The sequence below is a fragment of the Aethalodelphis obliquidens genome, unplaced genomic scaffold, assembly GCF_003676395.1.
Source record: "Aethalodelphis obliquidens isolate GAN/ISIS:26980383/991018 unplaced genomic scaffold, ASM367639v1 scaffold42, whole genome shotgun sequence".
In the NCBI taxonomy this organism is placed as follows: domain Eukaryota; kingdom Metazoa; phylum Chordata; class Mammalia; order Artiodactyla; family Delphinidae; genus Aethalodelphis; species Aethalodelphis obliquidens.
This window is the reverse complement of record NW_020837986.1, coordinates 10,834,921-10,861,934: the sequence shown is the minus strand read 5'-3', so window position 1 is coordinate 10,861,934 and position 27,014 is coordinate 10,834,921. Positions and strand designations below refer to the sequence as shown.

The 27,014-nt window shown below is 49.0% G+C and overlaps 1 protein-coding gene across 8 annotated transcripts; it reads right to left on the bottom strand.

Moving 5' to 3' along the window:
• Nucleotides 1-1,265: 1,265 nt before the first annotated feature.
• On the bottom strand, nucleotides 1,266-24,066 carry GGT7 (gamma-glutamyltransferase 7). Of its 8 annotated transcripts, none has more exons than XM_027078507.1 (15): nucleotides 23,861-24,066; nucleotides 17,485-17,720; nucleotides 16,956-17,107; nucleotides 15,588-15,705; nucleotides 14,519-14,586; nucleotides 14,230-14,303; nucleotides 13,698-13,894; nucleotides 11,687-11,774; nucleotides 9,608-9,735; nucleotides 9,349-9,437; nucleotides 7,554-7,703; nucleotides 7,319-7,436; nucleotides 6,410-6,547; nucleotides 5,145-5,244; nucleotides 1,266-2,015 (listed from the first exon to the last, which is right to left on the bottom strand). In XM_027078507.1, exons 1-15 carry the CDS (start codon nucleotides 24,027-24,029, stop codon nucleotides 1,852-1,854), a joined length of 1,989 nt encoding a protein of 662 aa, XP_026934308.1. In that variant the 5' UTR covers nucleotides 24,030-24,066; the 3' UTR covers nucleotides 1,266-1,851. The 8 variants fall into 8 exon arrangements, with proteins under 8 accessions (XP_026934308.1, XP_026934312.1, XP_026934305.1 ...); XM_027078511.1 differs by having other exon boundaries at nucleotides 1,318-2,015; nucleotides 5,152-5,244; XM_027078504.1 differs by having other exon boundaries at nucleotides 1,318-2,015; nucleotides 14,230-14,359; nucleotides 14,519-14,683; nucleotides 23,861-24,061.
• Nucleotides 24,067-27,014: the final 2,948 nt, after the last annotated feature.

The following is a 27,014-nucleotide window of genomic DNA, read 5'->3' as shown; positions in this document are numbered from 1 at the left end:
TGACCTTGGACAAGTTACTTCATGTCTCTGAACCACAATTTCCACATCCATAAAATGGAGAAATTAATATCAGCCTCATAAGAATGTTGTACCTACCTCATTAGTTTCATCACATACCATCATTCTCTTAGTATGCTCTAGAATAGGGGTTGGCAAACTAGTGCCCTTAAGCCAAATTGGACCCTGTTTTTGTAAAATAAAGTTTTATGGGAATACAGCCACAGCCATCTGGTTACATGTCTATGCCTGCTTTTGCACTACAACAGCAAAGTTGAGTAGTTACTACAAGGACCATATGGCTTGAAAGACTGAAATATTCATATCTGGCCCTTTGCAGAAAAAGTCTGTTGACAGACCCCTGCTCTAGGAAGAATACACTGGCATTCTTTCTCCTCTTCACCACGGGACCTTTACACACACTGTTCCCTTTGCCTAAAATGACACTCCCACACCCCACATCTAATCCTTTTCTGTCAGTATTACTCATCTCTTCATTACCTTGGGGAAACCTTTGCTGATCCCACCCCACAACTGAACTAGATTACCTTTCCTGTTATACATTCTCATAGCATTCCTCATAGAGTTTATCATGATGGCAATTACCCTAATTATCTGTGCCCTTATTTATTTAATGTTTGACTCCCTATAGACTGCAAATCCATAAAAAAAACTGTCTGTCTTTTTCAATCCTGAATCTCCAGTGCCTAACAAAGTACCTGTAATATAATGGATAGGTACATTCATGCATGAACGATATAATTTGTAAAAGGTAGTTATTGTCTGATATATACTGTATAAAGTATACTTTATAACAAATATTTTACCTAGTAGATGTGCAAATGGTTAAGAGCATAGATTAGGGGTTCAACATCCTGAGATTGAATCCCAATTCTTCCACTTAATACATGAGGAACATTAGACAAGCTCCTTAATCTTTTTTGCCAGTGTCCCATCTGTAAAATGGGAATAATATTAGTACCAACCTCATAAAGTGTGTAATGAAGATTTATAATGTAATTAATATTATCTACATAAAGCATTTAGCATAGAGCCTGGTACACATTAAGTGTTCAATAGATTCTATCTATAATTATAATTATTTTTATTAGTGCAAGTCTTTGATGGATAGCAGATATTGTTACAACCCCCACAAAGTTGACTCCAGCTTGCCCTGAAGTCAGGGCTACTGCGACAAGGTGAGCCAAGGTCTCCTCTCTCACTCCCACTCCCAACACAGCCAAACATAAATCAGGTCAGAGCCATGGTTAAGCAATATTCTTTCTTTAATTCCCCTTTGCAAATGGAAGCCCCTGAGCTGGTCCCCACCCCCACCCCTACCCCACACCTTGGGCCCACCCCAGATGAAAGGCCCCCAAATCAACCTGATGGGAGGAGGAGAGGAGCGCCCCCTCCGTAGGATGGTCCATTAAAAAAAATCCTAGTCATTTAAGAAATGAGACTGGGGACAGGAGAAGGGAGCTGGAAAACAAGCCCAGGTCAGGCCCAACTGGAGATGCTGGGGTGGCGAGGACCCTTGAGAAGGGTTTGCAAGCACAGCCCTAAGCTCAGAGCCTGCATGGCTAAGGGAAAGGAGACAGACAGACAGATAGTCTGACTCCTCAAGGTCCTGCCTGCCTGGTCGTGGACACTGACCCTCGCCACCACTGCCACCACCACAGGCCTCCAGATGGAGAATTTTCCAGTTACTCTGAGATAGGGTTTGCTAAGCATCCCATCTGGCCCCTGATCTGGGGCATCCCTGGGGTCCCTCTGAGACCAAACCTGGGAGAAGGAGGGACTCTAGGAACATGCAAAGGCGGGGAGAAGAGACCCCCGCCCCACCCTGCTGCTCTACAGGATGGTAGCTCCGGCTGCATCTGGGCTCCGAGGGTCCTTCACACCGATGATGAAGTTATTGGTTCTCCGGCTGCCATGGACCCAGGACAAGACATCTACCTTCTCCACGTGGTGACCCCTGGCTTCCAGGAACTCAATCTCTTCCTCTGTGAACTCACCTGAAAACCATTCCCCAACATATACACATTCAGAGAGTTTAGAACACTGGCTCAGGAGTCTGACGGTCAGACCTGAGTCCTGGTCCTGGATGCCCTCCTAAGGAGCTGTATGACCTTGGGCAAATTGCTTTACTACTCTGAGCCTCAGTCTCATCATGTATAATAAAATGGGTATTATCTGAGAACCTACCACATAAAGTTGTTGCAGGGATTAAAGAAGACAAGGCACACAATGCACAAAGCTCAGAGCCTTGCATATAGTAAGTGATTGATAAGGTATAGTCATTCTTAATATTGGAAAAAGGGCTTGGCTTTGGGGGTCTTCATTCCACCTGCCTAGGCCAAGCTGCCATCATTACTTGCCAGGATTACCACATAGCCCACTAACGGGTCTTTCTGCTTCCAGTCCTGCTTCCTTACAGCCTATTCACACAGCAGCCATTAGTCAGCCCATGTCACTTGCCCTGCTCAAAACCTTCCAACAACTTTGATAACTCTTAGAATAAAATCCAAAGTCCTTACCAAGGCCTCTAATGCCCAAAATCATCTGGAAACTTGTAACTCTCTAAACTCCTCTCCTCATTTCCTTCTACTCTCTCCCTTGCTTAACTCTGCTCTAGCCTCCTTGCTGTCCCTCAAATAGGCCAAACATGCTCCTACCTCAGGGCCTTTGCACTTGCTGTTCTCTCTGCCTAGAATGCTCTCCTACTAGATAATCACAAAACTGGCTCCCTTACTTCATTCCAGTCTTCAAGAACTTCCTTGGCCACTATCTAAAATAGCAGCCCCTGTCATCTTTACCTTGCTTTATTTTCTTTCAAAGTACTTACTGCTACCTGCATCCTGTTTATTTATTTACTGTGTCTTTCTCCACTAGAATGTAAGTTTTTTGAAGGCAAAAATGCTGTCTTGTTCACTATTGAGTCCCAGTGCCTAGAACAGGGTGAGGACACAGTAAATGTTAAACAAGTATTTTCTAGATAAATGAACAAATCCCCACTCTCTCGCATAAGTTCAGGTTTTCATCATCTCTTGCCTGGACCATTATCCCAGTTTCTTCCTGTGTTTCTCTGACTTAAGTTCTCCTCCCTTCAATCCACCTCCCCTACATAAAACAAATCATGTCATATCCCTCCCATGCTCAACTAGATGAAGTCCATACTTCTTAACATGAACCTCCATGGTAAGCCCTGTAACCTCACCTCCCAATGCGCCTCAGCAAAAATCTGATCTTCTTACTTCCCCAAATGAGATGATTTGGGGTAGTTCTTGAGATAAAGACACACATTAAATAGCATTACATCACCAAGTTGGAAATATATTCCCTTTGTGGTTCACTTTCAATCCTTTTGATAATAGAAAGGACTACGTTCCAGTCTGGTCTCCAACATTTCTAATCTCCTTTAAAAGAGAGAGCAGACCTCAGAACATTCTATGGGCAAAAATGTCTAACTAAAACCTAGAAACATTTGATTTTTTTGTAGCTGTTTATCATCTATTTGAGGCAAATGATGCCATTTTTCCATTTGTGATTATAATATAAGGTTTAGTTTTAAAATACATTCAGGTTAAAAAGGAAATCCACTTGTAGACACACATTATGTAAATAATGCTTTAGATGGTGTGCAAATCTGTCAAAAGTCATGAAGGTACTGGATAAATTCTGAAGTTTGGGAAACAATGTCTCTAGTCCAGCTGGCCCCCTGGCTGTTCTCTGAGCCATTTTTTCTGGCTTTGCCCAAGCTGTTCCCCACAACAACCCGACCCCGTCCAGAGTGTTCTTTACCTCCACATGCCAAATTCCTGCTCATACATCAAGGTCCAGCCAGTTGTCACCTCTTCCATTAAGCCTCCCGGAGCCCTCAGGTGGGTGAACTTTCCCTTCACCAAGCCTCCGCTCGTCATAGCCTGTCTTAGACTGTGTGCCCTTCAAGGGAGGGCTGGGATGAGCACCCTCACCCCCACGGTAACTGAGCACAGAGCCTTACATTCTACAGAGACCTGAAGATGTTAGTTGAGCAATATTCATTTTCAAGGACTTGGCCTCATCACCCATCAGCCGGGATCCAAGCGTCACTAAGCAACCACAGGGTATGACTACTGAGGAATTAGGTCTGTGGCTTCTACCATGCTTCAGTCCAGGAGGTATCAAGAGTCATGCGGGAAAGAACTGAGTCTTTGGTATCAACCAGGTATGTATCTGATATCAATTCTGCCATTTATTGGTTTGTCTTTGACTAGTTTATAACCTCTGTGAACATCAGTTTCTTTATCTGTAAAATGGGGAGACTGAATAAGCAAGGACCATGTCTCATGCAATTTTGTATCCCCTTTGGACTAGCATAATACATTGTTCTAATAAAAACTCCTCAAAGGTGCACATACTTTCCCAGTTATGAAATTAAGCTGTGTCCAAAATTAAGCACCCGTCCTTTTTAGAAGAAAGTCTATCTCCTCACCATAATCTGTAAGGTCTATGACCTGACCCCTGCCTGCTTTCTGATCTGATCTTACCTTCACTCATCCTGGTTTCCTTTCTACTCCTAAACCACCAAGCCCATTCCTGCAGTGAGTTCTTTGCATTTGTTCCCTTGGCCTACAAAGCCTGCCACAGTTCTCTGCTTGGTGGGCTCTTTCTCACTCTCCAGATCTCAGCTTAAATGTCACTAAAGTGAACGCTTCCCCAGTCATCGAGTTAGTCATATACATCATCCTGCTTTAATGCTCTGCAGAGCATTTGTTTTGCTTTTTTATATTTCTTTATTTCTTTTCCTGTCTGCCTGTAAATGCAGTATCCCTAGCACCTAGGATAATGCCTGGCACACGGTAGGTATTCAATACACACTGCTGAATGAATGGTTTGCAAAATGAACAACTATATCTTATTTTACAAGTGAGAAAACCGAGGCTCAGAGTGGAGACGTGAATTTCCCAAGGCCACAGCCAGGAAATGGCAGGACAGGTTCCAATCTGCAGATCTTCCACTGTTCCAGTAGGAGTTGGTTAAAAGAAACCAAACTTTCACTGGCACGGAGTTGGTGCTGGGAGAGGCAGGGGCACCCTTGGGAGGAGCCCCTTTCTCCACCCTGCCCTGTGCCCACCCCATGGGGACCTTTGCTCTTCACTCACTGTCCACCTGCAGGAGGTTGGTCTGCAGGTCGGGGTGCAGGCGGCCACGGGCCAGGCTGTCACTCAGGTTCCGGTTCAAAGTCAGGACATTCAGCAGGACCTGTAGGCAGCCAAGGGGCAGAAGTCAGGGCTGTCCCAGAGGTGTGGGTTCAGGAATCCACAGCCTTCGTCCCTGGTCCAGACTCCTTAGTCTTTTGAACACTTACACCAGGGATGTCATCTGAGTTTCTCAACAGCCCCAGAAAACAGGCAGGCCTGTGATGACTGTCTCCATTTTACAGAGGGGAAACCACGGGCCAGAGAAGAAAAGCCATTCATTCCAGAGTTTGGAGAGAGCTAGGGAAGAGGCATCACTAGCACCCAGTCTCCTTTAATACAACCCAAGGCTCTCCTCCCTTCTTCTTGGCCAGGAGAGGGCTAATAGCTGGGGCTGGTCTAGGGCACAATGTGGGTACTTTCAGCTTAGTGGCTGGAAGTATGGGTAGGCTCTGTAACCAAACTGTCTGCTCATTCTTACTAAACTGAACCTAACTTCTTAACTTCTCTGGGTCTCAGTTTCCTCATCTATGAAATAGAAGTAAGGATTCCTCCCAAAGTTGGGAAGCTTAAAAGGGTTACCACATGTAACACTGTGCCTGACACTTAGTAAAATCTCCATAAATGTTAGCTATTTGTTATTTTCTTCATTTTACAGATGAGGAGACTGAGGTTCAGAGAGGTTAAGTGAATTCCCCAACACCACACAGCTGGAAATTGGCAGCACTTAGGCTGGGACCCAGAGGTGTCTGATTCCAAAGCTCAGGTTTGTTAACTCACCACCTGCCAAAGTACGGGCCTGACACATATATCAGATGCTCAAGACATTCGTGGAACTGTTGTGAGGTGTTTTAGAAGGTAGCAGGCCCTTCCTTTCAAAAGCAGACCCTAAAGAAGGCCGCTTGTTATTCAGATGTTGACTAGAGGCATGATGGGACTAGAGATTGACAGAACCCAGGCAGCCCAGATGTCCTATCACCTCTCAATTCTACTGGTCCTGCAATTTCCCTGCAACCTGAGAAGACATGGCGATTCAGGGCTCCATTTTTGCTAAGAACAATGTAGTTCATGTCCCCAGTGCTCAGGATGGGCCTGGCACAAAGCAGCCTCAGCCCACGTTTGCTGCGTGAGTAGGAGATGAGGACAAGTCAGAGACATGAGGGGCATCTGCAGCCCAGGTCACAGCTTGCCTCCTGGCCACAAAAGGCCCATCACGGGGGAAAACTCACCTGGGTCAGGCCGCTGAGGCCCCGGGCAGCTCCATTGGCCCCCAGAGCAAGGTAGGTCCCACAGAGTCCTTCTGCTGGCCGGACCACAGTGGGCAGCAGGAAAGACAGTGGCCGCTTCCCTGGCTGCACCGAGTTCTCCTGTTGTCAGAGGACCAAGACCACAGGGGAATAAGAGGCGGGACAAGACAGGAAAGGGCTACTCCACCACTCTTCCAACATCTCTCTCTCCTGAATCTTCCACAGGCGCAGTCTTCATGGGGACTGGCCCATCCCCAGGCCACAGTCTGCTGTTTGTGAAATGGGCAGGGTCCCTGGATAACTGAGGTAGATAATGGGCCCACTGAGCTAAGGGGCTGCTATGGGGCTACCATGGGTGGCAGGAGAGGGATCAAGCCAAGAAAGATGACTATGGGAAAGAACAGAATAATCCCCACCCTGGTCATCTCTATCTGTCTTTGTCTTGCTGGGGTCCCAGCCTGCAGGGAGTTAAGAATGCTGCTCTCACAATAGACAATAATTCACATCTCCTTTCTTTTTGGGTCCCTCTTCAGTGCCCCTATAGTGCTCAGCATCACACAGTCATAAACTACTAATGCTGAAAAGTACCCAAAGCATCAAAAGGGGGCCAATATCCTCACTGTAAAGTAGATGAAGAAACTGAGGACCAGAGAGGGGGGAAGACTTTCCCTGTGTCACACAGTGAGACGGTAGCAGAATGGGACGAGGTTTCTTTGCACCCAACAGGCTCCAAGCCCTGGACTTGGGCTGGGGATGAAGTGGACACCTTGTTTAGGCTGTTTTCTTTATAATATAATTTCCTAGAAGAAGTGGGGAGGGAGGAGCAGTTATACTACTGCATCTTCTACCTAGCCTCAGGGTCCCCAGGGGAGGAGGAAAGCAAGGCCCTACCAGGCTGGGCGCAGGGTGGTTAGCAGTCCTGTTAGGCCAAGAGAAGTCCAGCATCTGGCTGTTGAGCAGGATCCCCGAGGGGGTGATGAGGCCGCTGCCAAAGGGCCGGTTCAGGGAGCTGGGGGCCGAGGTTAGGGCCAGGTGAGCCCTGCGCCCGCCCTCACTCACCCCCCGCACACCTCCTTCCTGGTCCAGATGATCTCTTGTGCCAGGTTCTGAGTCTGAGCTGGCATACCTGACCATGGCTACAATGAAGTCGTCAGGGCCCATGATCAGCACCTGGGCAGCCGTGGGAGCCCCATTTAGCTCATAGATGGGCAGGAGCGGGACAGGGGCTGTCTGGGAGTCATTGATCTGGCCCCGGAAGTAGGCAGCCTCCACTTTGCTGAAAAGACAAGAGGTAGGAGATGAACACACAATAGGCTCTCATTACACCCCACCTACCACACTTTGTGCTGTCTGTTTGTGCAATTATTTGATTAATATCTGCCTCCCCGCACTGAACTGTTAGGTCTATGAGAGCAGAGGCTCATTTATTCCTAGCATATAGGGAATAAACAGGAAATAGTTGTTGAACTGAATGAATTTACTTAGGTGTTTTTCAGGTTTTCTTCTAGAGGCAATGTAGAATTTATTTCATGTTTAAATCAAGTCTTTTAGTTACTTGACTATATTTATTTAATCCTTTCTATGAAAGTACCTGGAACACAGGGGATGCTCAGAAAATATTTGTTTTGAATGAACAAACTGAATTCATTTAACCTAGCATTTGTAGTCCAGAACTAAAGTTTCATTAAGAGTTTAGCTAGAGGAGGGTTTTGTATACAGGGACCTTTACTTGCTATTAGAAGTTTTTCTTCAAGGCACAGGAGGACTTGGCACAGCAATAACTATTTATTGGATAAATTAGTTAAATGAATTTAACATAAGTGTTCATGTTTTAGAGCTAAATATGCATTGATCTTGAAAACATGAAATTTTCTATTTTTAAAGTTCAGCTGAGGGTTTCTTACCTTATAATGGTTAGTTAGTTATTCTAACTGACTAGAGAATGACAAGTCACCAAGGATTACTGAGGACGTCCATTCAGTTTTCAACCACGAGGGCTAGTGGCCACACAGAGAGGGCACAGAGGGTTTTGTTTCAAGTGGTTTGGGGGCAGGCAGCGGGGAGGCTTGGTTTTTAGGTTTTATCCTTGTGGCCTTGAGCTGGTTTTCGTTTTTGGTTGCTGCTGTTTCTGCTTTTTAATTATTAGCTGTTCATTTAGTCTCGTCATTTGCAACTTAATTCATAGAGGGTTGTTTGAGTATCAGTATAAATTTATATGAACTATATTTTTGGCTTCTGAGTTTTCCTTTAGCTAGCCTTTAAGTCAGTTATAGTAGCAGCTACATAGTAATCAATCTTACCTCTATTGCCAATTGAGAATAACAATGATATTTGTTGAATATTTATTATGTGCCAGACAACTTGCTAAGTGCTTTGCATGTATGATCTTGTTTAGTCCGCACCACAACCTCATGAGGCTGGCACTGTTAATGGCAGGCCCTTGTAGAAACTGAGACTTAGAGAGTTTAAATGACTTGCCCAAGGCTGCACAGCTAGTGGATGGTGAGGCTGGGATTTGAACTGAGACAGTCTGACTAGAGCCCACAATCTTACTATGTTATGCTGCTGATGTAAGTACATTTGAATCAAAATCCCCACCACCTCTAGTATTTGCTTGGGGGCTCTTTTCATTGTTATTAGGCTTTCTTTTTCTACTCAAAAGGGGGGACAGATGGGTCCATATAGGTGCCTGCTAGGGTCAAAAAAATTTGAGAGCTATATAAAGTAGACCACCTTGTTGTACAGATGCGGAAACTAAGGCGCAAGGTGAGGCAACTAGTGTCACACTGTGAGTTGGGGTTGAGCTGAAATTGACTTGGGCCTTCAGGCCTTATTGCTCCACCAGCTGCTTTTCACCTGATTCTTTCCCCACACCTGCCACCGCCTCTGCAGTACCCAGGGTCCTGCCCCTCGGGACCCACCTGAGCATGTCATCCATGCTCTCAGTGATGGTAGAATCGTAGATGGGATCTCCCAGTCTGCTGGCCAGAGCTAATGCGATCTTCAGGGTCTGAAAACAGAGCAGGAGTGTGGAAGAGGTTGCCAAGCCCCTCCCAGCACCCACACCAGGTGCTGTGTGAGAAAACTTGGAGGTGATTTAGTCAGGCCTTCTGGCACTACCCCATCCCCCCACTCTTAGTGTCCCCAGGCCCAGGATGGAGTGGAGGGGGTCAGCCTTACCTCTGCCACCCAGTGAAGAGCCTGTTCCCGGGATACCAGGCTGGTGAGGTTGAAGCCCTCGAGGATGTTGAGAGCACTGATGAGGGCAGGGCCTGTGTGTGGGGGTCGGGGACTGAGAACCAGGTGGCCTGAAAGGAGAGGAAATTACCGACGGCAGGGGAGAGGTCAAGGCATCTCCACATCCCTCCATCACACAGACTGAAACCACTGCACTGAACCCCCTCATCAGGTAGGAAAACTACACTGGGAGGCAAAGGGACCCACCCAAGTTCACACGGCAAGTCAAGGGCAGGGCCAGGACTCCAACCCAGAACACTTGTTTTTAGTTTCCTCGTCCATATGAGGAAACTAAGGCTCAAGAAAACTGTGATTTGCCCAGAGTCACACTGCAGTCCATTGGCAGAGCAGGGACAGGTGTCCAGATGTCCAGTGTCCTGGTCCACCATGTGTCTCCTTTCAGCTCCTCCCTTAGGCCAGGATATTATTCAGGGCTCCTGTTGGTCCCACCCCTGAAACTTCCTGGAAACAGCAAACTTCTCTTTCTATTTGAGGCCCTTGTTATTGGATGTTTGGACATCAAAGGAACAATAATAATACTTGACACATGACAGTTACGTTAACTAATTAACTCATTTAATCCTCATAACGGGTACTGTTATCATTCCCATTTTATAGGTAAGGAAACTGAGGTACAAAGAGGCAAGCTGGTCCAAAGTTACAAGAGGTAAGGGGAGCCCAGAGTACTCAAGGTATTGACATTGCCAAGAGAACCCAGGCTGCGGAGGGCAAATGGAAATCAAATACTACACATTCAGTACCCATTCTGATCAGGATAACTTCCAACATCATCTCATCACCTCCTCATGGGCACCCTGAGCAGTAGGCACTATTATTATCTCCATTTTAAGGAGGGAAACAAGGCTCTGAGTGGGAAGTGGCTGGTTCAAGGTGAACCAGTACCAGCTGGTTCAAGCACAGCTGGTACTCAAACCCAGGTCTTCCTGGCTCCAAAGCTATGCTCTTCCTCTGCTCAGTATAACACCACTTCTGGTAGAAGAATCAGGCTTAAGAGACTGAGGCCTGGAAACCTGAATGCAGAGGCAGCCTCTCCTGGAGCTTGAGGTTATCTGGGCCTCCTCGAGGGGAGAAAGCCTGAGAACCTTCTGAGGGACTCAGGAACCTACCACTTTGGGTTTGCAAACATGGAGTTTACCTATGTCATAATGCTTGGCTTTCTGGGTTCTTCACTGGTTTTGAGTTTGGCAGGTTAAGTTCCATTCCTCCCCTGGGCCTCAGTTTCCTTTTGGCACAATGAGGGGGCAGGTCTCTGACTGTCTTGAAGGGTTTGTTCTAACCTGAAGCTAAGATGGATTTTGGTCTTATGGACTCTTCTTAGGAAGCATAGGGCAGTGAGTGTGGGGCTGGGGAGCGGGCTGAGGCAACACAGACCCTGAATCAAGAACACCTATGGGGCTTCCCTGGTGGTACAGTGGTTGCGAGTCCGCCTGCCAATGCAGGGGACACGGGTTCGAGCCCTGGCCCGGGAGGATCCCACATGCCGTGGAGCAACTAGGCCCGTGCGCCACAGCTACTAAGCCTGCGCTCTGGAGCCCACGAGCCACAACTGCTGAAGCCTGCACGCCTGGAGCCTGTGCTCCGCAACAAGAGAAGCCACCACAATGAGAGGCCCTTGCACCGCAACGAAGAGTAGCCTCCGCTCGCTGCAACTAGAGAAAGCCCGCGCACAGCAATGGAAGACCGAATGCAGCCAATAAATAAATACATAAATAAATCTATTAAAAAAAAAAGAAGAAAACCTATGGCCAGAACCCCAAATTCCAGGCCTTAGCCTTTGACCAGACCTCCCTCCCCATATCCTAAATATTTGGGGTAACTGACTCCACAACTACTTTAGAAGTAGGCTGACTCTGGCTTGCTTCAACGGTTGGCTGTTTAGGCAGCTCATTGCTTCGGTTTCTCTCTTGTGAAATGGGGAGGAGCCACTAGGCCAAAAGGATGTGGCCCTGGACTGGGAGGCCTCTCCTGAGTGGGGACCCTGGGAGCTGGGGGAGAGGTCACCTCTGTACACGCCACACACAGGCTTCTCCAAGAGGGCACTGTAGTTGCTGAAGTCCTCCTCAGTTATGATACCCCCTGCATGCTGAGCCTGGAGGGGAGAGAATGACCCCCACCACTGTGAGTCACACACCACACTGTGAGCATGCGGTTTAGCCTAAGGTATATGTTTGGATCATACACAGATCAAATGGTTACAAATATTGTGCCTTCTGCAGTTCCCATCATGGCCTTTAGGGACCCCATCAGCTGTGGGTACCCCAGGAAAAAGGAAGGGGAAAAGCACTAACAATAAGCACCCACTATGTGCCAGACATTGTACTGGATACAATCTATGAATGACCTCCTTAGCTTGGCATTCAAGGCCCTTTGTGATCTGGCCCCTGCCTACCTCTCCCACTTCACGTCCTGCTATTCCCCAATGAGCTCTGTACAGCGACCCAGAGTGACCTGCAGGTCCTGAACTCATGACTACATGTCTTTGCACATACTGCCCTCTGCCTATGTAGAAGGAAGATTTTCCACTTACAGCAGCACTTGCCTAGGAGATATCAAAACTGAATTCTGCATTTCACTATAACCAACTAAAATCACTCCAAAACCATGAACTCTGGTTGACCCTCGTAGGACAACCCTTACGGGACATAACTGAGCACTTTACTGACCAATGATCTAATCTTGTACAAACTGATGGGCTCATTCTATCCAGCATGCTAATTTTTAATTCTAAATTAGCATAACCACTAGGAATCCTCTCCTTTTTTTAGTACTTTTAAGTACCTGAAGCCTGTGATGTCTAATCTACCCTCAGTGACCTACACATTGAATTTCTTGGCTTTGTCTGGTAAGTTAATAAACTCAGCTTTGGGTTTTTCTCTCTTAAAGCTCTGATGGTCTTTGTTAGAGTTTCCTTCATCCCCTTCTCCACCACCAGGAGAGGATATGCAACCCAGCCCTGGCTAATCAGATCATTCCTTTTCTGTGCTACCGTGACTGGTTTGGGAATAGTCATGAGACCTATGATGGGCTGATGAGACATAACCTTGAGGCTTTGCTGGAACTATTTGAATGAGAAAGTCTCTTTCTCTGGGATGGCTTGCCGGAAGGATGGCTGCTGGAGAGCAGGTGTGGAAAGGATCTGACAGAGTGATTTCAAACAGAGGGAAGTAGAGTTGTGAGACCGAAAGAAAGAGATACAGAACAAGTCCTTACAATGTGGAAGGAGTCCCTGGACCCAGTAGATCTAAAACCAGTACGCTGCTGGACTTTCCAGGGATGTCTGTTTGAGACAGGCATCTATCACCACATCCATAACTCCAATGCCCAGCACAGAAGCTGGCACAGAGCAGGTTCTCCATGAAAGCAGAATGAATGATGGACCTGTTTAATTCCCACAACTGTATGGCAGAGATAGACATAACCACCCACATTGTACAGATGAGACAATCACTGAGTTGGTCTGTGTATCTTTATCTTGAACATAATTTTCCGTTAGTGGTTTCGAACTATCAACAATAGTTCTCAGAACCCATTACTGCCTCAGACTGAGACTCTTTGGGGTTGGGTGGTAAAGCCCTTGTGTCGATCCTCCCCAGTTCTGAGTCACCAGTGAAGATGGTGTCTCCCTCGGTCCCTAGAAAATCCAGGGAGCAGGGTGGGATTGTGGGCTCAGAGAAGCTGAGGCTGATCCTGAGTCTCCACCAGGCCTGGGAGGGCCAGGACAGGCCACTATACAGGTTGGTACCAGCCCTGGGGAGCTCAAAGGTACCTCTCACAATCAAGACAAAATATTCTCATCACCCTAGGAGGTTCTTTGTGCCTCATCCCAGTCAACCCCTCCAATTCCCCAAACTACTGATCTGATTCTGAGGTTAGTTTTGTCTATTCTAGAATTTCAAGTAAATGGAATCCGCAGTAAATATATGCAGAAAGAAAGACAGGGAAGTGAGGGGGAAGAGGACTTCTCTGCAGTAGGGTCCTCCGCCGCAGGGCCGGGGGTGCCCCACACGCTCACCTCTGCCACCATCTCCAGTGTGAGGTTGCCACCGGCATAGAAGGCAGCGGGGCCATAGGTGCCAAGCACATCCAGCACCGCCGCCAGGTCAGGCCGTCGCAGCAGTGAGCCAGGTAGTGGCGGGTGACCCGAGGGCAGGAACGTCTCACGGAAGCGCTCAGACGCATTGGGTGGCGGCTGTTCAGCCAGGGCTTGGGCTGCGGGCAGGGACACGAGGCTGGGATGGGGGTGTCGGGACTGTACACGCAACAGGTGGGGTGGATGAGGGCTGAGAGGCCGGCCCTAAGTCCTCCGGCCCCCCAGGAGCCTGTTACAGAGGTGGGGGGGGTAGTGGTGGTGTATATGGGCCAATCCCAGATCCCCACCCCCCATTGGAGGATCCCTCCCAGTGAAGGTAGGGTGGTGTGGGGAGGGGGTCTGAGGAGCAAACTGGAAGAGAGGCACTTCCTGGCTTAGGACCTAAATTGCAGAGGTTCCCTCTCCCCTCTCCATCAAACTCATGCCTTTCCCTCCACCCCCAGGCCCCACTGACCTAGATCATGGGTCATGTTGAAGCCATCTTGGGCCACAGCTGCTGCGAAGGCGAGGACTTGGGACCATGGCAGCCTGGGGGAGCCGGAGAGCAGGGGGTGGAGGAGGTCCTGGGGGGAGGAAGAAGGGTCCTGGGGGGGGAGGGGGGTTCCTGGGAAGGAGAGTCCTGGCAAGGGAAGGGGATATTAGGAGGGGGGAGTTGGGAAGGGAAGAATCCAGGAAGGTAGGAGAAGGCCACCCAAGGAGGAGTGCAGGCAGGGGCCCCTGGTCCCCAGGGGGAGAACCTTTACCTGCCATAGAGCTGGTGAGCTTCGTGTAGCCCCTTCACCATTCCGGGAACCCCCACCAAGAGCCCAGGCTGGGCAAGGCGGGCAGGTGAGGGAGAGAGGAGACCAGGTCACTGGAAGGGGGGGCGCTGGGCTGAATTCCTCAGAGCCCCAAGCCAGGGATGGGGGCTGGCACAGGGGAGAGACACAGGCCAAGTATCCCAGAGGAGGGACAAGCTGTCCCCAGCAGGCATCCCTCCCACCTCCCTGACTTCCTATCAGCAAATGCAGAAAGGCCTCCTTTATCTGTCATAGCTGAGGGATTTATAAATTAAGCAAACCCTTTTAAGAGCCAAGACATAACAATTTAGATGGAAACCTGTCTAGATTGGAGTATACCTACTCTTGCCTTTTAAAACAGTGGACAAGTGACCTTCATTTAACCTTTTCATTAACACACCACCATTACTCTGAACTGTGATAATTCAGGGGTGTGTTTGGCTTTTGCCACTGCACTAAATATCTATTTTTCCAAGTAATTCTAGTTCCTCCTTTGCTCTCAGTAGATAGTGGGTTTGCCTCCAGCAGTTCCTCTATAATCTTCCAATATGTCGTGGGCTAGGAAAGTTACCAATAACAGCCTCAGAATGAGATGTGTGAGTGATAGTGCAGCTACTTTGTGACATCTCAGACTGCTCAGTGGCTCTTTTTCTTCCTTCTTATGTGCCAGATAGGCAAGGTCACCAGAGAAGTAATGTGGTGCTGCACTGCCTGTTATCAAACAATCAGATTTTCTGGTTCATTATTATTATTATTATTTTTGGCTGCACCTTGCAGCATGCGGGATCTTTCCCCTACCCGGGATCGAACCCGCATCCCCTGCAGTGGAAGCATGGAGTCTTAACCACTGGACCGCCAGGGAAGTCCTGGTTCATTATTTTATTTTGGGGGCTGCCTATCTCCCTCAGAGCCTAAGAGCATCCTGCTTAACTCTTTCCCTCACCTCCATAGTAAATATTCAGCAAGGTAATGCTTGGGTTAGCAGAAGGGCAGTGAAGGGAGACACCCCCCACCTTCTCACCGGGGTCCCCACCTTGGTCTCCCAGGATCTCTGCAGGGCCTCTTCTCTGAGAGCCCCTGGGGCAGACTCTCGGAAATCAATTAGGTGGCTCTTATTCCGTCGGATGTCATGTACCAGCATCACACCCCCACTAGGAGAGACACGGAAGGGGGAGGGTGATGATAAGATGCCACTCCTCTGAACAATTAACCTGCTGTTCCTCAAGCCCCCCACGCTGATGGCTAAAGGCTCAGTCTGTCATCAGGAGTCAGGTGTCTGGGCTCCCTCCCCAGCAGAGATTCAGAGACTCAGCTACCCTATCAGGGTGGGGAGTGAAATCAAGGGGTTGGGGGACCCAGAGTCCATGGACCTCTTCCAGCCTGTTATTGGAGCCTTTAATCCCTGACAAGGGAAAACCCAGAGACTGGGAGAGCGGGATATTCTGCTCCCCCTCCACCCCCACCTCCTACCACAGTTGGACCCCTGCCAGCTTCCTGCACCTGCCTCTGTGGTACGTCCCTCTCCCTCTCCCAGGACTGAATTATGTAAGGACAGACTGTACACAACCAAAAGTGGAATTTCTTTCATAGGGCCTGGAAGGCTGGTCTTTCAGGAGCCAAGATATGGACTTAGTCAGCTTGTCCCTTTTCTGTGGTTTGCTTCCATCTGAGATGGGGGTTACATCTGAGATAACTGGGCTGCCAGCTAACATAATAGGGAAAGCAGGACAGCTAAACAAAAGGGAGTGGTAGGAACTATGGCCAAGTGGACAGTACAAGCCCCATCATGGGAAACAGCTTCTATTCAGCTCCAGATAACTGCAGCCGGGTGAGAATGTAGGCCCAATGTTATTAGGTCTCCTGATTGTTCAAGAAATGTTAGAAATCTGGATTTTTATGAAAATTCTCAATTTTTTAACATCAGCAACCAAATTTTTAAAAATTTAAGTGTGCAAACTAAACCAGGCTGTGTGCCGGGTGTGGCCCGTGGGTGGCCGGTTTCTAGTCTCTGTTTTAAGAGGTCTTACCCTGGGGTATATTCTTTGAGGATAGAGGATCCATTGCTTTCATCAGACTCACAGGGATGTGTTTTAAGGATTTGTAAACGCTAAAAGTTGAAGTATCACAGCCTTAATAAATGACAGTATACCCCCAACTGTGTACCTCACTTTATAGAGTTTATGAAATCCTTTTCCCAGTTAAAGAAAAATCTTCTGAAAACACCTCCTTGGACTCCATGTAAAGAGAAAGGGGTAAGATTGGGTGTAGAAAGAGAAAATGCAAGGAGATGGGGCCCAGTTGCCCCTCTGCTCAAACTTGGAGAAGTGCACATGAGGCCCACAGACCAAGAGAAAGAAGGAGGCCTGGGGCACCCCAACCTCCGCAGCTGGGAGCTTCTTACCCGCCCAGGCCAGAACTGTGAGGAGCCACGATCCCCAAACACAGGGCTGCTGCCACAGCTGCATCCACGGAAGATCCCTGTTTACTGAGCACCTCTATGCCCAGCGATGTGCAGTGGGCGGCATCAGTCACCACAGCGCCCTGGTGAAAGATCTGGAAGGGGGAGGGGACTAGGTGGGGGCAGAAGGGGCCCCCTGCCTCCCTAAGGCACCTCCACTAACCCCAGAACCTCCAACAGAGGGTGGGGATGGGAGCCCTGCCCTTTTATCCCCTTGACTGTCCCCTAAGAGTCTTCTTTCCTTACCTCAAGTGCCTCCTACCTGATCAGTTCCCTTCTTTGAGCTCTGTCCACCTCACGCCCAGGAGGCCCTCCCTTGAGACCTTCCTCTCCCATGTCACCGCCCTCTCCCCTTTCCATTTGTTGGCCCCCTTTCACCACTCAGCCAGTCCTCAGTTCCCAAGGTCTCCTTAAGCACTTCTTCACCCCTCCTCCCCAGGTTCTCTCCTCTCCCCCTCTGCTTCCTCCTCACCTGGGGGTCCCCGAAGTAGATCTGCATGATGAGCGCCACAGTGACACCGGTGGCAAAGGTGAGGCAGGCTGTGACGATGACCGTGAGCCCGTCCTGGCGGCAGGAGCACTCGGACGCTGCCGCGGAGAACGGGTCTTTGCGCGTCTCCCGCAACGGCGACCCGTCCTGGCTGCCCATCTCCGACGACGACGACGGCAGCCGCTGCAGCCGCGCTGACTTCAGGAAGGAGTCCGGGTCTGCGGGCGGCGGGGGTCGGTCTGGGCGCCTCTTACCCGGCCCTACCCGCCCTCTAGGCGGGGCTATTCCGCGTCCCCCCCTCTCTCGGCCCCCACCCCCCAAACTCCACTAGACAGCACTGCTCCCCTTTCAGCGTCTCCCCATGCACCCCAGGGAGGGCGGTGGGGGGGTGGGGGGTGGTCCCCGCTTGGAAGAGACAGGGACCCCCAACTGGGCAGCAGGGCGGCTGGATTCCCATCCCTAGGCCACATCGCCCGGGACCCAGGACCCAGGGCTGAGAACACTTCCTGGAGAGGCAGGGGTTGGGTCCTCCCTGGAAACCAGATCTTGCCTCAGCTGGGGCCCAGCCTTCTGTGCAAGGAGGCAGCTCCATAAACTGAGCGGAGGGGCCCTGTCTTCCAACCTTGTTTTCGCGATCCATCCAACCATTCATTCATTCAACAAATATGGAGGGCCTGCTATTTGTCTGGTCCCATGCTAGATGCTAGGGGAAAGGAACAAACAGTTCCTGGCCTCATGGGTTTTGAAAACCAGTGGAGGAAGAAGATAATAAAGAAGTAAACAAAGGAGTATATCATTACAAGCTGTGGCAGGTGCCATGAAGAAAGAGAAGGATGACAAGGTCCTACTGTATAGCACAGGGAACTATATTCAATATCCTGTGATAAGCCATAATGGAGGGACTTCCCTGGTGGTGCTGTGGTTAAGAATCTGCCTGCCAATGCAGGGGACACGGGTTCGAGCCTCATCCGGGAAGATCCCGTGCCAGGATGCCACGGAGCAACTAAGCCCGTGCGCCACAACTACTGAGCCTGCGCTCTAGAGCCCGTGAGCCACAACTACTGAGCCTGTGGGCCACAACTACTGAAGCCCACGCGCCTAGAGCCCATGCTCCGCAACAAGAGAAGCCACCGCAATGAGAAGCACGCGCACCACAACAAAGAGTAGCCCCCACTCACTGCAACTAGAGAAAGCCGGCGTGCAGCAACAAAGACCCAACGCAGCCAAAAATAAATAAATAAATAAATAAATATTTTTAAAAAGCCATAATGGAAAAGAATGTGAAAAAGAATGTATATATGTATAACTGAGTCACTTTGCTGTACAGCAGTAATTAACACAACATTGTAAATCAACTATACTTCAATTAAAAAAAGAATAGAATTATAACAACAACAAAAAAGGATGAAATGATAGAGAATAATGGTACATGTTGGAGGCAATTAGCTGGGGAAGTCAGGCAAGGACTCTCGCAGAGGTGACTTTTAAGCTGAGAACTAAGGGATGAGGAGCCAGCCATATGTAGAGCAAGGAGTGAGTGTGTAGAGTGTTCCGCAAAGAAGGAAGAGCAGGTGCAAAGGCCTTAATGTAGGAATAAGTTTGGTGCATTAGAAAACAAATAACCAAGGCTGGGGTGGCTCTGGTGTGGTGAGCAAGGGGAAAGGAAAGAGTAGTAGGTGGAGGCTAGGGCAGATGCGCTGGGCCTTGAGGGCTTAGTGAGAAGGTTGGATTTTACCCTGAGAGCCACAGGAGGCCACTGGAGAGTTTTAAGCAAGAATGTGAAGCCTTCTGTTTTGTGTTTTAAAAAGATCCCTCTGGCTGCTATCTGGAGAATGGATCTAAGGATAATAAAAGTAGAGGCAGGGGACATTTGAAAGCTACTTACTTGCTGGGTGACTATGGACAAGTCATTTCAAGTCATGAGCCTCACTTTCCTCATCCTAATAATGGAGCTGATCCCTAACTGGCTGGATGGGTACAAGGATTCAAAAAGGTGATGTATACCAGGCACTCTGTAGGTGCTCACTCAAAGTTATTTCCATTTCTTTTCCACCCTGGCCAAGGTTGAGACCCTCTTCCATCCCATAGTCTCCCTCCTCTGGGATATATGAGCCTTGAACCCAGGTCTCTAAATGGTCTAAAGGTCCTGGGTGTTTGTGAATAGTAAAGAAATAGCCTGATACCTTGACCTTAATATGTGACTGTACTCACAATGTGTTTTTAAAAGTTCATTCATTCAAAATATTTTTGAACACTTGCTACTATGGCCTAGGAGTATAACCCCTTTAAAAGTCTGTGGGATAATATTAAGAATTGACTGTTATATTTTCCTGTTTAAAATACTATCATGGTTCATCAATGCCAAAATGATAAAAATTCAAGCTCCTTAACCTGGTGTTCAAGGACCTCCATAATCCATACTCCCCTCTTTTGTATAAATAAGAAACCACATACATATATAGATAATTTTTAGAAATTCTTCATGGTGGTTACTTTTGTGGGAAGATACTGAAGATGGGAATGAGATGGAGTGGGAGAATTTTTTGTTTGAAATTTTTACCACTTACATATATTTCTTTTGTTTTTGAAAATCAATACATATATTTTTAAATAAATAGGAAAAACTGCAGGAGATAAGAATGGAGAAGAGGACTTTTACATTTTCTCACTGTTCTTTTTTTTCACCATGAACATATAATTTTTTTTTAAATTTCTATTTAAAAAAAGAGACTTGTCTTCTGGAAGCCTCCCTCAGTTGATCATGCTTGCTTCCAACCCTCAGCACCAGCACCAGAGTCTGTAAATAAAACTGATTTACAGTTGATAAACTAATTCAAGTTGATATTTCCAGGCACTTGTCCTTAAATCTGTTTTCTCCAATCAGATATGAGGAGCCAGGAGGTGAAGATGCTATGGCTCCATCAGAGTTAGATATATTCAAGACTTCTTATTCTACCAATAATTTATTATGAATATATAATATAAATATAAATGGATATTGTTTTCCATTTATTCAATAAAAATATTTACTGAGTATCAACAGTGTAAGTGGTGGGGAAGCAATACCATTGATTTTGCTGATGTGTAAGGACAACAGCAGGACATTGGGAAAAGGCTAGTTTGGGACGAGAAGAAACAAGTCATTTGGGAGAAAAAGGATGAGTTTAATTTTGGCTGTTCTGAATTTGTGGGACAACAGCAGGAGCTGTCTGAAGGCAGTTGGCTTAGTAGGCATCTAATTTTTATCTGCTTAGTCACCATTCCCCACTCAATTTTCTTTTAGAGAATACCAAATCCCCTCTCTCCTTCCTCATTCCCTCATTCCTGGTCAGAGTGAGTATATGACCTAGGCCTAGCCAATCAGAACAGGCACCTCTGTACAGTGATTGGTTCACGTTCACGTGACCAGCACCAGCACCAATGATTTTCAAACTCTGTTTTGTTTTGTTTTTTGCTAAAATATTGGGAAAGAGAAAGACTTTCTTGTCTAGGTTGCTAAGGTGGTAAGATGTAAGCCTGTTGCTACTGGGGACATCTTGCTCCCACAAGATGGGAGGTTTTCTGAAGATGAAGCCCATAAAAATGAAGGCAAAGCAAAAGATGGAGAAAATCCAAATCTTTTTCGGGTACCTCAATGCAGCTATGCCTGAAGCCCTATATCCTGAACTTTTCAGTTATGCTACCCAATAAAATTCTCTTTTTAGATGTAGCTCAGTTTTAGTTGGGTTTATGACAAATGAACCCTGCACAGAGTTGACTTGGTCCCTGGCTTGCTTACTCCTCTGAAGGGAGAATCACTAAAGATTTTTGAAACAGGGAGTGACATGATCAGAAATGCAGGGTGCTGGATGGATTGGGTTGGGAGGGGGTGGGGGAGAGTCAGGAAGCAGGAAGAATAGCTAGAAGCCTATGGGTAATAGAGATAAGAGAGGATGGTGGCTTAGTCTACAGTGGTGATGACAGGGATGGTGAGATGGAATTTGGAAGATACTTAGGAGGAAGACAGAGAGCATCTGACCACTATTTAGAAGTGAGCAGAAGGGAGAGAATCATGGGTGGCTCCTAGGCTTCTACCTTGAGGACTGGATGGATGGCAGTGTCATTAATTGAGAATGACATTGGGGGAAGAACAGGTGTTTGGGGAAGAGAGGATGAGTACAGCATGGAAAATGTTGAAGGTGAGGGACTTTCAGGACATCTAGAGGCGGATGTCTGGGAGAGAGAAGGACACATGGGCTTGGAGCTCAGAAAAGAGCAAAGAAAGTTTTCACCAGTCTTGGAGTGGTCACCATCTAGCTCTGTTTTCCACAAGGCCTGCTGTGGGGTGCCTGGCACTTGGTTCTGTGGAATGGCAGGCTAGAGGCCAGCTGGGCACAACCAAAGTCCTGCATAAGAGGATGGGGCAGTACCATCAGGTGGCACCAGCAGGTTGAGAACACAGGGGGTCATGTTAGCCAGCAGGCTGGTCCAGCTGGGCCAGAGGAGCCTTGGGGCTTGGAAGTAGTGCTGGGAGACATGGTATTGAAATGACCACACAGGTAGGATGGCAAGGTCCTTGGAACCTTAGTGCACAACTTGGCATAAGGTGCAGCTTCCTAGAAACTCAGGTGACCAGGGTCCCTCCTGGATTTTTATACAGCTGAGGGCAGAGCCTGTATTAACTCCTCGAGGAACTCCCTGAGGTTTGAGAACCCTTCCCTTGCCATTCTTTCATCCTGAGATCTTCTCTTTCATTCATTTATTTCTTCAACAGTTTTTATTGAAAGCTTAGCACTGTGCTCGATGGTGCAGAAAGGATGGTGAACAAGACAGTCATGATCCCATCCTCACAGGGCTTATAGACATGGAATAATCAAAGGTTGCACAAATAAATAATCACAGGTTTTGATAAATGCTAAGACATTCATAGGAAAGGAGGATAAAACATATCAGGGGTTTCCAATCTCTAGATTGGGAGAGATAGGCATTCCCAGTTGAGCTGGAAGAGGAAACTAAGACCTAGGTCAGGGTAGGTGTGCCCATTGTCACACAGTGAGTCAGGGCAGTGCTGGGACCATAAGTGGTATTCTTGGCTCCTGAACAAAGGACCTGGTTTCAGGCTGGTATCCACCAGGACACATCCTCCCACTTCTCTCCCGGCTACCTCCTGATTCCAGGGCTACTCCCTTCAGAAAAGAAGTTTTAATCTGCGGCTTTGACATGTGATGACCATAAGCCTCCCCACCCTCCCCTCAAACCCCCTCCAGGAAGGGTACAAGATAGTCAGGTTGGCAGGGGCTGCTGGTCAGGGCCAGGTGACTGGAGAATTGTGGAGGGGGAAAGAATTTGGGGCTGTCAGGCTAGGAGTAGCCACAGAAGGGCCAGGCCAGAGAGGGCTGGGCAAGAGAAGCAGGATCTGCCAGGCTGTTGAGGGATAGGGCTCAAGTGCAGGCACTGAGAGGAAGAGAGAGTGAAGTAGAAGGAGGCTCTAATGCCAGGAAGTGACGTTGAGGGAATGGGGGATGGAGGATGGAGGATGAAGAATGGAGGGGAGGACAGAGAGCTGAGCCACATGGACAGGAGAAAGAGCATTAGGGAAGAAATGCTCAGAGAGCTCTCAGCCCCACGTGTCCCCCAAGCCCCGTCTCCTCCCTCCCTACTCCCACCCTTGCAGTTCCTGCAGAGGGCTGAAGAGAATACAGTAAAATTCTGGAGCCTGCTTCCTAGGGGGCAGGGTACCTTACTAACATCCTGGCCTGGTCCACTGCTCTGGGAGGGGTGAGGTATCCACAGGGCAGTGAAGGTGCTCTGGTCCCCAAGGACTTTGAGAGGTCATGCAGTCCATCCCCCTGTCTCCCAGTACCCATCACTCGCAGATGGATGGGAATCATATTCTCTTTACCCCTCCCGGGACACGAAGAGATTCTCAGCTTCTTCTCATGGTCTCTCCTTCCCACAATCCCTAGCTGTGGGGAAGTTCTTCTCAAGACCTAGCTTCTATCCATCCTGCTGCAGTCTCTGACTTGGTTTCTCCTATCCTGTTCTCTGTGACTAGAGAAAATCCTCTTCTAGGTGATCACAGCTGTTCCTTAGGAACTCCCCGCCAACATTCCTTCCTTATTAGTTGGTTCTTCCCAAGGGGGTAACCCCAACCCCTCCTACTGCAGTCCCTAGCATCGTTCTCCCTTGTCGCATCCTAAGCCTCCAAGGAAGAAATGCATCCCCAGCCCCACCAGATAATGAACAGAGACAAGGGAGAAGGGAGAGGTCCAGAAGGAAGGGAATGAATTAGGGAGATGGAGCTGGAGGTGATGCTTCGCGTAGATGAAGGAGGACCGGGGACGTCCCAGGGGGCAGGGACGGGGCCAGCGGGCCTCACCGGTATCTGGGTCTCCCAGGAAGGCGTCCTCGTCCTTGCGGCTCCTCAGAGGGGCCGCGGGCGCCGGCTCGTCCTCCGGCAGCCTCGGGAAGCTGGTGATGCTCATGTAGTCCACCGGCGAGTAGGCGCCCAGGGCGCTCTCCTGACTGGCCTCGTTCTCTGCCGCCATCCTCGCCCGCGCCCCCAGCAGCGCAGCGCCTGCCGGAAGTGGGGCGGCGGGGGCCGGGCTGGGGCTTGAGGCGGGGGAGACGGTGGGGAGGAGGGAGGAGGGCGGGGCCTGAGCTCCTGGACCGCCGGGAGGGGGCGCCTCAAACCCAGACCCTGGAGGGTGTCGGGGTTTGACTCGGCCCCGCCTGCTTAGCGCTGTCAGCCTGCATTGAGAGCACAGGTTGGGGTGTGGGTGTGGATGCAGAGCCCGCAGGACGGGTCCGGGTCGCGCAGTCGGGGGTCAGGAGGGAAGAGCACGCGGTAAGCGCGACCTTAGTGGCTCGGGGCACCTTACGTAGCCCAGGGACCAAACCCCTTCCTCCTTCCAGTTTGAGCTAGGATCCTCCTCAGACTCCAGGCTCCTTCCTCGGCTCGCAGTCCCTTTCACTGACTGCAAACCTCCTGTCGACCCCAGATACTGTCTCTAATGCCAGACTCCTCGAACCTCAGACCCCTCCTTGGACTCCAAGATCCTTATCCTCCTATCTCAGACTCTTCCTCCGACCCCAGACCCCTCTTTCGACTTCAGGCTCCGCCTTCACCGCCGACCCCCAGCCCCAGCCCCTACTTCATGTGCAACCTGCTTCATTTCGAGGCCCCTCCTTGGACATCTCTCCTCGGACGTCAGATCCTTCCCTGGACCCCACACTTCGTCGACTCCTCTTTCAATCACAACCGCTTCTAGAACCCCTGACCTATCAGCATAGGGCAGTGAGCCTAAACTTGAGCTTGTCTTAGGATCTTAAAAGCGGATCCCTAGATTCCACTCTAGCGATCATAATTTAATTGGCTGGAATGGGGTCTCTGGAACTTGCATATTTACCATTATTTAAAGAGCTTTTATTTTATGTGGTTCTGGAAAGGAAACTTTGAGAAAGAAATCATGGTGGTGGTGATATGGTAGGAGTGGGCTGGGTTGGGGGAGGATAAAAGGGTAGGGAATGGGTCTAAAGTCTAGGTATCTGGGTTCTATTCCCTCTGCTACAGCTTACAAACTGTGTGATCTTGGGCAAAACACTTAATCTCTTTGAGTATGGGTTTCTTCATTTGTAAAATGGAGAGAATGACTGTATCCATCTCTGGGTTGTGAGGACTAAATAACACACGGAAAGTTTTTAGTATATGGCTTGACACCTACTTAATACAGTAAATGCCATAATCATTATTAACATTTTTTTCTTAATCTCGTGGATTCTCATCTTGTCCAACCGGATCCATCCTCTTCTCACTGAGGAATTCCAACTACACCATAGTTTGCACTACTACCCCATTTCCAGGGATGGGGTGTTGGTTCCCTATATTATTAGGCCTCTTGTCCAGACTTCCATTTCACAGTCCACAGGCAGAGGGAGGGGACTGGTCAAGCCCCTGGCCACACATCCCCTCCTTCCCCAACCCCAGGCTCCAGGCTCAGAGATGACTTGAACTGCTTGTAAATCCATTATGGGCCCAGCATCTGCAGTGCCACCTGTAGACAGGAGAGGGCAGCAGTGTGTTGGGAACAGCTCTGGGGCCTGAAAGAAGGGCTGGGAAGAGAGGGGAGAAGGGAGAGGGCTGCCCAGAACTTTGTGTGTGGGATGGAAAGATGACCGTTTATACTAGGACTGTGTGCCATTGCATGTGCCTTTCTCTTCACAGAGAGGTTCCTATCTCCTCAGTGAGGTCCATAGGGCTTATTATGCTTCAGTGAAGTCTGATCCCCTGAGTAGGGTCTGTCCCCACTAAATAAGGTCTGTGCCCCCTCAGTGGTGTGCATTCCCTCAGTGTAGTAAGAGGCCCTTCAGTGGGGTTGAGTCCTCTCAGTGGGGTTCATGTCTCTTTAGTAAAGTCTATGTATTTTGTATCTCTTTGGAGGAAGCCCATGTCCCGTCAGTAAGGTCAGTGACCTTCAATGCCATTCATGTCCTATTAGCAGGGTCCACAGCCCTTTCAGTGAGATCTGAGATGCCCCAGTAAGATCTGTGTTCCCTTAATGGAGTCCATGTACCTTCAGTGAAGTGCGTGTCCCTTTTGTGCAGTTAATGCCTCCTCGATGAAGTATCGTCTTCTCAGTGGGGCCCATGTCTATTCCATGAGGTCTGTATCCCTTCCAGGAGCCCTGAGACCCTTTCCTCAGGATTGGGTAGGCTCTGGATCAAGGTCTGACCATGGGGAGGTTTGTTTGTTTGTTTGTTTTTTCCAGTTTAGGGTGTGCTGGCCTTGCAGCTAGCTGGACAAAGAACAAGAGAGCAGGTGGGAAGGGAGGCTGGGCCAGGTGGGGTCCTGTGTAGGCTTCAGGAAGTGGGGGCTGCCTGCTTCCGGGCCTCAGAATCACTCTTGGAGTTGGATACTTAAGGATCCTTCCTGCCTTGACGGCCATTCTGTGAACCGATGGGCAGGAGTGGGCCCTTCTTGGTGGTAAGTGCAGATGGGAGATGGAGGGTCCTGGCTGGTCTTTCCTTTCTGGAGTGGAAGAGATAGAAGCCAGAGGTATCTGAGCCCAGGTGTGGCAGGGGAGGGGTCTCTTGGTGAAGTAAGAGACTGGGAAGGAAAGAAGGGTGTGATTCCTTCTACTTGCATAGACTTTGTCATTTCACAAGCCTTAGCGTCAGCCTGATGAGGCGGTAAAAACACCTGGAGTCAGGAGACCTAGGTTTGGCCCAAGTTACGGTCGTTGTTTTTTCTGTGATCTTGTACAAAGCCCTCCCTTTCCCTGAGTTTACCATTTATGCAATGAAATGGGTTTACTAGCAAAGACTGAAGGCGCCTCCCAGTCTTTACTTAATGAGTCTTTGCATTTTAGGTCTGGATGGAAATTCGTAGACCCCGTCACAGCCAGCCTCGCCACTCCCCGTCACTCCATGGGCCCACCCTCTCTCCCGTCACGCCTGGCCCCTCCCCTTCTGCTTTCACGCTGCGGTTCCACCCCTTCCGCAAGTCAGCTCCGCCCCATCCCCCAAGCAATGTT